Source organism: Protopterus annectens, chromosome 1.part0, assembly GCF_019279795.1.
Source record: "Protopterus annectens isolate FY-2018-M chromosome 1.part0, PAN1.0, whole genome shotgun sequence".
Lineage (NCBI taxonomy): Eukaryota > Metazoa > Chordata > Ceratodontiformes > Protopteridae > Protopterus > Protopterus annectens.
In genome coordinates this window covers 1,633,070,836-1,633,084,111 of record NC_056725.1, presented here as the reverse complement: position 1 = coordinate 1,633,084,111, position 13,276 = coordinate 1,633,070,836, and the positions used below count along the sequence as shown (strand labels likewise).

Sequence of the window (13,276 nt, the reverse complement as noted above, 5' to 3'; positions counted from 1 at the left end):
TTAAGATCCCTTGCAAAACAGCAGTTGCAAAACCTGCTCGGGATCTAGAGTATAAGGGAAGATTATAATGCTTGGCAAATGTATGCACGGAGCTCCAAGTAGCAGCTTCTAAAATGTCTTTGGTAGCCACTCCTCGTAGGAAAGCTGTAGTGGTGGCTGTAGCTCTTGTGGAATGAGGTCTGATATTTTCAGGAGTTGTCTTTCCATGAAAAGAGTAGCAAAATCGAATGCAATTTCCTATCCATTTTGAGATTGTCTGTTTTGAAATTGCTTTTCCTTGCATTCCTGTTGCATATGCTACCAGAAGCTGGTCAGTTTTTCTGCTGGTCTTAGTTCTGTCCAGATAGTAGCGTAATTGTCTGTGCACATCCAAGGTATGTAGCAGTCTTTCCCCCGTGTTCTGTGGGTTGGGGAAGAATGTAGGTAAATGAATCGCTTGGTTCAAAGATACTCTGGAGACCACTTTTGGCATAAAGGTAGGGTTAGTTCTCAGAGAGACCCTGTCCTGATGGAAGATAAGGAAGGGTTGTACTGCCATTAATGCCTGTAACTCAGATACCCTTCTTGCTGAAGTGATTGCTAGCAGGAAAGCAGTTTTCCAAGACAAGAACTGTAATTCTGCTGTTGCTGCTGGTTCAAAAGGGGAAGTGTTAACTTTTCCAGCACAAAGTTGAGATCCCATGTAGGTAAAGGTGGTTTCCTTGGAGGTTTTACATTTTTGATTCCTCTCAAGAACTGCCTGAGTAGAGGATGAGAGAAGACAGGAGGATCCATGTTGTGTTCTGCTGAAATTGCTGATGCATGAATCTTAATGGAGGAGTAAGACAGGCCATTGTGGAACAGTTCTGCTAAATATTCCAGGATGTGTGCTATGTTTGCCAATGAGACATTTTCTCCTTTGCTGTACTCCAAATGAGGTATCTTTTCCACTTGGCTGAATAAGTCTTCCTTGTGGAGGGTCTGCGTGCCTCCAGGATAATGTCCTTAACCCTCTGAGATAAACCTGGGTTATTTTGTTTTATGCAATATTCCAAGCAGCTAGCTGCAGTGTTTTCAAGTTTGGATGTAGGATCTTGTAGTTGTCCTGTGTTAGAAGTAAGGGACATAGAGGTAGAGGCCATGCGTGTGTCCGAGACATGCTTCTCAGTAGCGGGTACCAATGTTGCCTCGGCCAGTCTGGAGCTATCAGGATTACCCTTGGCTGATCTTCTCTGATCTTCAGTAGAACTTTGTACATCAAGGGAAGAGGTGGAAATGCATATGCTGTCAGGTTTTTCCAGCTGAAGGAAAGGGAGTCCACCCTCCAAGCAAGTGGGTGGTATGCTCTTGTGCAGAATTTCTTCAATTGGTGGTTGTGTGGGGAGGCGAACAGGTCTATCTCTGGTAGTACCCATTTTTTTGTTATGGCTTTGAAGATATCTGGATGCAGCATCCATTCGTGAGCATCCGTGGTAGTTCTGCTTAAGGTGTCTGCTAGAGAATTTTCTTTTCCTGGTACAAATCTGGCCTGAAGTTGAATGTTGAGATTCAGTGCCACATTCCACAGGTCCATTGCCATCCGGCATAGAGGATATGAATGTGTACCTCCCTGTTTGTTGATGTACCACATGACTGTGGTATTGTCCATCCTTATCAGCAGATGACCCTGTTGAAGGAGTGGTCTGAATGCCTGGATCGCATGTTTCACTGCCAGCATCTCCTTTAGATTTATGTGTAGATTCAGCTGGTCTTGGGTCCATAGGCCTTGTATACACTTGTCCACCATGTGTGCCCCCCATCCTAGGTCTGAGGCATCCGTAGTGATGGTCTGGCTTGGATGAGGTTTGTGGAAAGGCAAGCCTCTGTTCAACTGACAGGCCTGAGCCCACCACAGGAATTCTTGCTTCAGGCATGGAATTATTGGAATCTGGGCTTCTAGACTGTGCTTGTGTTGAGACCATACATTCCTTAGGTACCATTGTAGCTTTCTCATATGCAGCCTGGCATGTGGATCCAATATTATGCAGGATGCCATGTAGCCCAGGGCTTGCAGGACTTTCCTTGCAGTAAGCCGAGTTTGTGTTGTTAATGTCATGAAGTAGACTGGTAGTTGCTTTTGTTTTTCTTCTGTGAGAAATGCCATCTGAGTTGATGTATCCAGTTCTGCACCCAAGAATGTTATCCTTTGGGATGGTACTAGTCTTGACTTTTGCATGTTGACTGTGTATCCCAAGGCTTGCAACAGTTGTATGACATTTTCCAAATCTTTTGTTAATTTTGCCTTGTTGTCCGCTTGTATTAGGCAGTCGTCCAGATAAGGGTAAATTTGAATTCCCTGAAGCCTGCAATGAGCAATTACTGATGCCAGGCATTTCGTGAATACTCTGGGCGCAGTAGATAAGCCAAATGGCAATGCTGAGAATTGATAATGCTCTGATCCTGCAAGAAATCTGAGGTGCCTTCTGCAATCTGGTCGTATAGGGACGTGCAGGTATGCCTCCTTGAGATCTAGAGTCACCAGCCGTAGACTCCTTGCCCAGCATGGGAAGAAGCTGCTGGAGGGTCAGCATTTTGAATTTTGGAACAATGAGGTATGTGTTGAGTGCGGACAAGTCTAGAATAGGTCTCCATTGATTTTCTTTTCTTGGTACAAGGAAAAGCCTGGAGTAAAATCCTTGGCCTTGTTCCATAGGTGGTACCTCTTCTACAGCTCTCATCCTTAGTAAGTTGTTGATTTGCCTTAGAGCGTCTGTTTTTTGGCTTGGTGGTAGGTTTGGCATTCCTCTCTTTTTTGGTAGAGTGTGGAAGTGAAACCTGTAGCCCTTGTCTATTGTTTGTAAAGTCCATTTGTCTCCTGTAATGTAATGCCAGTTGTCGGAAAATAAGGCTAGCTTTCCGCCCAAGGGTGCTTCCAGTTGTTCCCTGGTAGGCGGAACTAGAGCCAAGTCATTGTGTCTGCCCTGTGGAAGTGGTTGTAGTTGGATCTGTGGCAGTACTTCTCTGGTTGGTAGGTTGCCACTGACGTCCCTTGTAGGCACCCCTAGATTGACCTCTGCCTCTGGGGTGTCTATTTCTGCCTCTCTGCGCTCTGGAGTTGTCTGGAAAGGACCAATTCTTCGAACGCCAATTTCTGCTAAACCTCGGAGGTTGGACCTGTAAGAAATCCTTGACTGTTTGGACAGATTTTGCTTTTTCTTCCACCTTCTTTAGAACCTCCTATGCAGGGGAGCCAAACAAACTTTGTTTCTCCATGGGAGCATCTAGGAGTTTTGACTTAACATGATCTGGTAAGGATTGTTCTTTTAACCAGGCATGCCTTGAATCACTGTTCCAGTCATAGCTGATCTAAAGGAAGCCTCCAGTGCATCATAGCCACATTTTAAGAAATGGTTACTGACCTGCTGAGAGTTATGTACCAAATCCTGAAGAGACTTGCGGTCTAAAGGTTCAGGAGAAGACAGTTTTTTATTTAACTGGTCTAACAAAAATTCCTGGTACTGAATCATGTGAAATTGACAGTTCAAGGCCCTGGCCGAAGAGTAGCAGAAGTATAAACCTTTTACCCCATCTCTCTAATGCTCTAGATTCCCTTTCAGAGGGAAGAGGGTTTTTGGCAGAGGCAGCTGCCACACCTTTAGGGCCCTGTGAAATGGTTTCAGGGTCTGCAACAGGAGCCTGATACAAATGGTAATGAGTGTCCGGGACCCTGTAATATCTGTCTGGCTTGGCAGGGGCCGGAGGAAGAGAATCAGGGGCAGTACAGGCATCATTATATGCATCATCAACAACTGTTAGTACTGGCGGAATGGCTAAAGGCCTATGCTGTGGTAAGTGTAAAAAGGTCCTTAGCCTTTTCCTTGAATCTGAAAAATCCTGGCCCTGCCATTGGAAGTGTTCCCTCATAGCATGCAAGGTTTCCCCAAAGGAAAATTCTTCAGGAGGAGAAGCAGAAGGAATGGAGTCTTCTGCATCAGAATCCTCATAAGGAGAATATGGGCCTTCGTGAGGGTCTGAAATGTCTGAGTCATCCGAGGAATAATCTGTAGAGACAGGTTCGGGGTTCAGTCCTAGGCCTCTTGTCTGGAGGGGCTGAGAGGCCCTGTCTGGGTGAGGTTGGGATCCCCTGATCAAAGAAATGAGATCCTCAGCCAGGCTGAGTATTTGGGAACTAGAGGTAGGCCTATGTGAAGGAGTTTTAGCAGGTAAGGCCTTAGAAGATTTAGCTGCTTTAGCCCTGGCAAAAGCCTTGATAGACATAGAAGCAGGGGGTCTAGCAGCCCCACATGCAGGGGTAGATATGTCTAAAGGAATAGTATCTGACAAATCCTGGGTGCCTGCTTCTGTAGCAGTAAATTCAGTAGCAGATTCACCCATGCTCTGTGAGGCCTCGGCTATCGGAGGCATGCTTTCGGCCGAAGGAAGAACCGGGGGCTCGGTTTCAGCTGAAACCGAGACACTCGCGGTTGGCCTAACCGTGGTTTCAGCCAAAACCGCGGACCGCGAATGTCGGTCCTTTTCCTTGCGCTTTTTAGCTAATTGAGTAGTCGGAGTATCCGACGGCATTTTGTATGCAAAAGCGGGACCAAAAAACTCCTCTGCAAACTCCGACCGACGTCTAAGTGTCCGTCGGTTGAAGGAAGCACAGGCTAGACAAGCTGATACGTCATGGTCTGGGCCTAAGCAAGGAAGGCAGTAAGAGTGGAAATCCTTATGAGGTATTTGTTTCCAACAAGTTAAACAATTATTTACTTTGTCTGACATCGGCTGAGGCAAGAAAGAGTCCTCAACGGGGTACTTAGCTTTTTAGAAGTCTTCGGTAGTAGAAATCTCTGGATCTGACCGACCGGCACTTGCAAACAGCTTCTGCTTCGGGCACCGCGCGGCAAGAAACACTGAGGAAAATGGTGTCGGCTGATGCCTTTATACCCAATAAACAGCAGCTAAGACGTCGGGTGAAGTGCAACATCAGCCGAGGCCAGACCCAGACTTTGGAATCCGGCCAACCGAAGGGCTGCCTGAGGCAGGACAACCCATATGTTAGGACTGCAGATGCATCCTTGAAGGGCATCAGGAAGATCCATGAAAAGATATTATGATTTTTACCTTCAAAAACACCACCTGGTAGCCGGAAAAGAATTCTACAACTAGATGTCCTGATGCCCCACAATCCAAAGAGAATTTCTTTTAATGTCTAACTTTACTAGCAATAACTCTTTCTTTATCTGCTGCTGCCTTTACGCCTTACTTATCTATATTCATCCATCCTTTCTTTTATCTCCCCCTTCCAGTTACATTTTGTATATACCTCTCTTTTACAACTTTTCTAACTCTGCTCGTCTTACAAGGACCATGCCTCTTCCTATGCTTCTAACTAGAAAAGACCTGCATATCCACTAGGATTTCTTTTTTATTGAGAACCTAAAAACATTCAACCTCAGATAACATCCTTTACCTTATAATACCACCCACTCTAATTTACTGTTCAACTCTTTATACACTACCCTAAGACTGTAAGACAAAGCCTGGGCATTGGCAGTCAGACTTCTGTTCACCAACTGTGTTAAAAATCATACTGAATATCATATCTCTTTACTGGTGCCTTATTCACCCATATCAGAGTGTCCTTTGCACTGCATAATAACAAATCAAATATACAGCTGTCTTCTATAGGATACCCAGCCAACTACTCATTCCAGCCACTGAGTCTCCCACCACTTAATTTTGCCTCCAACATACAAATATTCCAGCTTACGACTCACAGATGACTCCATAGTGAGACACACAGATATTCCGCTCACTAGGCTGGACAAGGAAAAGGTCAGAGTCAGCTGCTTCTTCTGGTGCCAGGATCCACCAAATCATGCACGCACTCAAGTCTCTCAACAAGTACTGTTGTGACTCTGTCATAGTCCATGCTGGAGTGAATGACTCGAGATGTACTTCACTAGACTATATGAAGACAGACATGATAGAGCTTTCAGATTATGTGTCCCAGGTAGGTATGACCCTAGCCCTAAGTAGCATTCTTCCCTCACCTAGTCATATTCCATAATATACCTGTCACCAGTCCTCTGCCTTGTATCTCCAGACAGCAAGTCATAGCCACACTCTCCAAGGCCAAAAGCACAGCCTCTATGGGACCAGACAACATCCCAGGCTGCTTATTAAACGGTCTAAAACAGGAGTTAGTGGAACAGCTGAGCACACTCATTAATCTCAGTCTAAGCACTGGTTTTGGTCCAGCTGAGTGGAAAACAGCAACCATAATCTCCTTGCAAAAAGGGGTCCCTCAACCAACCCCGAGAACTGTAGACCCATAAGCCTAACCAGCCTTACCTGCAAGGCCATGGAAATAATCATCATGGACCTTATCAACAAGAATATAAGTGACCTTCAAACTCTTGACCCGACCCAGTTTGGCTTCATTAAGGGCAGATCTTGCCTGCTAAACCTGGTGGACTTCTTTGAGAATGCCAGCAAGCGGCTGGATGAAGGCAAAACAGTTCATACTGCCTATCTAGACCTAACCAAGGCCTCTGACACAATCCCTCACTCAGTTGGGGATTAACCCTTATATCACTAGATGGGTTCCCGACTACCTCACAAGCAGAACACATGCAGTCAAAACTGGGGATGCCAACTCTACTAGCAGACCTACCTGTTACCAGTGGTGTTCCACAGGGATTTGTACTAGGCCCCCTACTGTTTGGTATCTATTTTTCAAATGTCCAGGCAAAAGTAAATGGCCTATGGCCTTTGGCTTACCAAGTTTGCTGCTGACTGCAAACCAGGTGCAATCATCAAATCCCCCAAAGATGCCACCACACTACAAAATAGGGTTACACAGAAAAATGATCGGTGTCAAAGCTACGGATTTAAACTAAATGCAAAAAATGCATTATCATTTCCTTCAGCAAAGGAGAACCTCCTGCTAATTACAACATTAACAATACCCCCTAAGTTCAAACCCAGTGCTGAGAGATTTAGGAACACAAGGTGACAGCAGACTTAATTTTGATCATCAGGTGTCCACAGTAGTAAGGAAGGCCTTTTACATTTCACAACTTATAAGCAAGGGTATAGCATCCAAAGCTAAAGAGGTTACAACTCCCCTGTACTCTGCTCTCATCAGACCAATAATAGAGAACAATGCTCCCTTCTGTATTTACCTCACCAGACATCTGTAGCAACTGGAGAGACCTCAGAGGTTTTTCACTGAAAACTCAGGCCCTACAACACATGACTTACATGAACCGACTTAAGGCCCTATCACTTTACTCAGTATCATACAGACTGCTTAGAGGCGACTTTTGCCTGATCTACAGAGCAGATGCAGACCCTGCCTTGATGAAGCTGCTGCACATCTGCAAATCTAATGGGACAAGATTCACTCGCTCTAAGGATCTTAACCTAGCCTGTGATATTAACAGGACATGCTGGACAGACAGATACGTCTCCAAGAGGTTTCCACTCCTCTGGAACAAACTCCCAATTCATGTAAAACACACCTCCTCAATGACCCTATTTAAGCGTAATAACCTGAACATTTGGAAACCATAAATTTACACTGGTGGTTTTACTTATGTCCATCTTAGGGGCAAGCTGGTGCTGATCTTAGATTTGCATGCAAACATAGACTATACAGCTTGGTCTATAAGGGAACAAGGGTATAACATGGCTAGGCTTGTAGAGGCCTTAGGGCCAATAGCCAAGTAACCTCCTATAATCCTAAACTTAAATTCTCCCTAACAACTTTCAAATCATTCCAAAATAATCAATGACAATGACTACTACTTTCTATGTACTATATGTACCTCTTAAAATTACCCCTAAATGAACTATCTCTAATTTTCAGATGGTGTCCCAATACCTTAAGAGAAGGCTACACAGTAAATATTTAAATTCAACCACTACTGTTCCAGTCCATGTCAATGTTACAGATTATACAACAGAAAAAGGATGTTATGAACAGTGGTCCCTTGACTCTCAATCTTCTTACCTTGGTTTCTAGGAGTACTGTACAGACTCTCTTTGGCAGACGATCTTACTGACCAGTCGCATTCCACAAAGAAGTTGTGTCCTAGTGGATGGAACAACCAGCTTAAAGAATCTGGAGTGGAGTCACTATCAGACTGACACAAAGACTGGGCTCTACTCAGCAAGTAACACTTTAAAATAAAAAAAAAAAAATACAGTCATAAGCAGTATGCAGAAGAGTACAAACTCAGGAAGTGAATATGTGAACAGATGTCTGCTGTTAAACAGGTCTACAATCAGTAAACAGTATGACACCAGAATTGACAATAAGATCCAAACAGTTTAGTAAACCATCAAGTTTTCAAGATACAGCACAAGTACAATTGTGTAAATACATTCATCAAAACAGCAGACCTTCAAATAATAGAAAATCACAATGTGATCTGGATAAAGCATGAGGAGGGACTATCTCTAAGCGTGTATTACTGCAGTCTTGCAGAATGGTCATTAGCTGAATCCTGGCTGTAAAAGGGCAAAAGAAGCATGACAACCTTGTTTTTTGGTGCTGCTCAGAGTTGGCACACGCATTAATTGTACAAACAACTGCTCTTGTAAGAAAGCAAGAGAAGTCTTGCAAGCATGAAACAAAAGCATGAAAACACATGCAAATATGCATTTGCATGTAAATGTATGCATGAGGCACATAATTAATGCCATTTAAAATAAACATTTTTGAGGAATACTTAATATTAGACAATGGGCAAATTTGGTATATTTATAGTAACCGTTACTCTTACAGAATAAATATATACAAACCTCAGGCCTATAATGTATTAAGGACCAGGATACAAACACAAGGGAACCTAGATTGCGGCAAAGCTCATAATGCTCAAGCACCTACTGTTACTGTTCATAAGTTCATAGTAAATGCTAAGCTATCAGTCTCCAGACTATTTCAAACCTTATCAATAAACAGAGATTAGAATCAGACCCTTTATCTTGTATCTGTGAGTTAAAGAACTTAACTATTATAAAAAAAATCTGCATGAGTGTACTTGCACAACTATGGTGTTGCTTACTATAAGGAACATTGTTTCAGGAAACTATGACGTATTTGGGAAGGGAGTTACTTTTTTTCAAAACACAAGTTCTTGAATCAAATAAATATGAGCACTGTATTCCAAAACTGTTACATTTACTTTTCAAAACTGATGAAGAAGGAAGAAACAGTATATGAAAAAGCAGAAGTTATTTGTGAAACCGCTTATACGTCTGTGGTTGAATAAAGAAGAGTTTTTCACACTGGACCTACCTGCCATTTTTTGGACCACAAATGTTTTACATTTAATTGCAGTTTTCCTGGTGGACTGAAGCCTCTAGAAAGGAAGGTGCTTTTTTTTAATTCTTACAATAATTGCCAATTCTTCATTTCTCAATCATTTGTAAATCAATATGAAATAACCACACCACTATCTACAGCCAACAGAAAACAATGAAGGCTGCTTAACTTTATCCCTGTATTCAAGATGCCTCTTCCCAATAAGCTGCCTAGTACAAGTTCGTATACATTCCAATATCTTTTCTTATGAGAAACAAACAACTAATCACCCTGACTAAAGGGTCTGGTTCTAACAGGGTAATATCTGACAGGTCTACATATAACCATTTCGTGCAAAAATCTCTCCTTAACCCCTTTTTCATTCTTCTGGAAGAAGACAACCAGAGAGAATGACACGAGCAGATATAAGAGACTTCAAATGTAAAAACGGAATGTCTTTAATGGCACCTTGTTTATACGAAAACATGCATCTCTCACTATACATCAAAGACTGATGTTCAAAAGTCCTTCTGGCTGATATGAGTTGAATTAAGAAGGAAGTCTTCTAGTAGAGATGTCTCAGGTCACATATAATGACAGGCTCAAAAAGTGGGAGAGTTAAGCTGATCCAGAGGCGTGGAGAAATAAAGCCCTATTGGAAGGTCATAAAAAAAAAATTCCTCTCAAGAAGGCTTTAGAAATCTTTAGGCCAGCAACAGAGGCATCATTATGGCCAATGTGGACGTTCACGATAGCTGGCATTTGAACTTTGATGGTGGAATAACTAGAACCTTTGTCAAAAAGTTCAGATAAAAATTCTAATATGGATGGAACGGGTGACGAAAAGGAGTCCAACCCACTGGAGACTGTCCAGATACAGAACCTTTCCCATTTACTGTGGTATACCACTTTTGTGGCTGGTTTCTGAGAAGCCAATATGATCCTGACAATCAGAGTGGGTGCTTGGCATTTCTGGCTGTGGACAAAAACTGGAGAAGGCATGTGGTAAATTTCATGAACTTCTGTTCCAGAGGAGGCAATCTGGATTAATGGGTTAGCAGATCTGGATGTTGATCCAACATCCAAGGGAGATGTACTAGAACAGGCCACAAGAAGAGGAACCATGTCTGGGGGGGCCAGAAGGGGGCAATGAGGATCACTTTGGCCTTGCAGTGTCTGGCTTTCTGTAAGAACTTGTTCATTAGAGGTAAGGGAGGAAAAGCATAGAGGAGAAGCTGCGGCCAACTGTGGACCACAGCGACCCTCAGTGATTGATCCTGTAGAGGGATCATGGTGAAGTAACTGCTGCATTTGTGGTTAAGATATGAGGCAGAGGTTGCAGCAAGGTTGGCCCAGCAATGAAAAATCGAAGCTGCCACTGCTGGATTGAGGGACCACTCATGAGGTGTCAAACGAATCCTGCTCAATCTGCCTACTAAAACACTGGATGATGATCCCAGGATTTGCATTGTTATAAGAAAGTAGTGTGAAGACATCGCCCATTAGCAAACTTTCATGGTCTCTCAACACAGCAGGTAGGAAAATGTTTCCCCTGTTTGTTGATGTACCATACCAATGTCATATTGTTCATCTGTATGGTAATCACACCCTTGGGGAGGAGATCCTGGAAAGCCTGCAGCACTAGGAGGATCACCCTCATCTCCAAGATACTGATGTGAAGACTGGTCTCTATGGGTGACCATGCACCTTGAACCATCCTCCCTTCGCTATGCCCCTAACCTAGAAGGCAGACATCTGTGATTACTATCGCTACCAGACAGTTTTTATAGAACAGGTGACCCTTAGTTACGTAAGAGGATGTAATCCACCAGGCAAAGTGATATCTGCAGATTTGAGTGAGCCAAAACTTTCCATGTAACAGGTGAATTTTCTGAGACCACTGTACTGCTAGGGTCCACTGGAGCACTTTCATTTGATATCTGGCTAGTGTGACCAGCAGAATCATGGATGCCATCAGACCTACGGGGCATAAGATTGATCTCACTGGGGATGAGGAATGCTGAAGCAGCCTCATGGCTGCTAGACATACGGTTAGAACTCTGGACTGCGGAAGGCTGGTAATCTGTAGTTTGGCACTGAGGTGGCATACTATAAATTTTATTCACTGCGTTGGTGCCAGATGGCACTTGGAAAAATGTACTGTTATTCCTACGCTCAGTAACAACTGGAGTACAGGATCCAGGTGGTTAGCAGCAGATACTTGGAGGTAGCAGTTAAGAGCCAATGAAAACTTGGATCCCTAACTGCCACAGGTACACTGCCACCACTGCCATTATCTTGGTGAACATCTTGGGGGCTGTGGTGAGACCAAAAGGCAGGGCTCTGAACTGATAGTGACTGGCTCCCAGGCAGAAATGGAGGAATTTCCAGGAGTGGTTCTCTATACTCACATGATAGTAAGCATCATGGAGATCTATTAAGCGCATCCTGTCATCCTTCCTCTCTGCACAGCCAGCATGGACTGAATTGTGACCATTCCAAATTTTGTCTGTTTTACCAATTGATTTTGCTGACTGAGATCCAGAAAGGGTCTGAGGTCCCTCGTCTTCTTTGGCACTAAAAAAACCTTGAGTAGACTTCAGATTCTAACTGGTCTGGGGGACTGTCTGGATGACTTTTTCTAGCAGTTTTGAAACTCCTAGTGCTGCTGGTTCCCACAGAATAGGGAGAATATGGAGGACTTTCATTTTCTTCTGAGGTGGAAGGGAAAAGGGAATACAATAGCCTCTGGAAATTATCTTTAGCACCCATGAATCTGTAGCTAGATTTTGCCAGGTTTATGGTTGCAAAGACAAGTGCCCCCCAACTGCCTCCAGAATGTAGCAGTTGGTCAACCATTCAGTGATACTGATAGGATTTCTATGTAAAGGGACCACAGAAGCCCTGCGGTCCACCTCTGCCTCTAGGACGTCTGCTTGAATTACCTCCGCCTCTGTCATGAGGAGGTCTATCAACAGGAAAGTCATGATAAGAACTCTGATTTTTGGAACCACACCTTTTTCCCCATCCTTTGATTCCTAGAGAAGGATCTTTGGGAAGTGAAAAACCAGATTCCCACTGCAGAGGTATGAGCATCTTTAAATTTGGGACTAAAAAGTGGCAATTCATCATAGGAAGCATTTACAAAGGCCATTTTAATGTTTTCAGCGAAGTCACAAAGGCACATCTAGGTGCGACAGCACAGTGATGCCAGTGCCCGCTGCTGTGATGCCAGTGCCCGCTGCTCTGGCTGAGCCATCAGCTGTGTTAGAGAGCAGTTGCATGGTTACATTAGAGGTTGACTGTAGGTTTGACAGCTGGCAGTCTACCACCTTCGTAACATCTACAGGCAAGATACCTGAAAGTGATTTGTAGAGTTCTTTAGTCAAATCCTTCTGGAACCTAGTAACATGAGCCAAATAATTCAGTGATCTGACAGCAAAAGTCACTGAAGCTTAAATCCATTTCCTGAATATATCCATTCCCCCAGAATCCCGGTCAGGGAATGAACAGAAGAACTCTCCTCAGATAATTCATTTTTTATGGTGGCTGCTACCACCATACCATGTACTGGAGGATGTTTACTCCAATGTTTTCTGTCTTTCTGAGCTGCCAAAATTCTATCTGCTTTCTTAGAGATAGGTTTCACTTCATCAGAGTCCTACCATGCTAGCTGAGCCTTAAGATTGATGAGGGAGTCAATGGGTTGTACCACCAAGGATGATGCTGGGCCAGAACTAAAAGTTTCTAAGAAAACTGATTTGTTGGGTGAGGGATCCTGGTTGGACCACCCCTCCACTGCTTAATCAATTCAATGATTTCACCAAAGGTAACATCTTCTGAGGGAAGCGGGGAAACTCTTCATATTCATCCAAATCAGTGTCTTCTGTGAATGACTGTGGACAGGACACTGTGTGTTTCTGGTTGCATGTCTGTTCCTTGTAAGCAGTTTCTGTTGGGAGATCAAAAGATTCAGAATCAGCTGAGAGCTGATGCAGCATG

The 13,276-nt window shown here is 43.6% G+C and overlaps 1 protein-coding gene across 1 annotated transcript in view; it reads right to left on the bottom strand.

Moving 5' to 3' along the window:
* SREBF2 (sterol regulatory element binding transcription factor 2) overlaps nt 1-13,276 on the bottom strand; it is an 895,155-nt gene that overhangs the window by 384,402 nt on the left and 497,477 nt on the right. Inside the window, exon 12 of the mRNA XM_044068232.1 lies at nt 7,979-8,147. Within this exon, the coding sequence (XP_043924167.1) occupies nt 7,979-8,147 (169 nt within the window). The remainder of the gene's footprint in view (nt 1-7,978; nt 8,148-13,276) is intronic.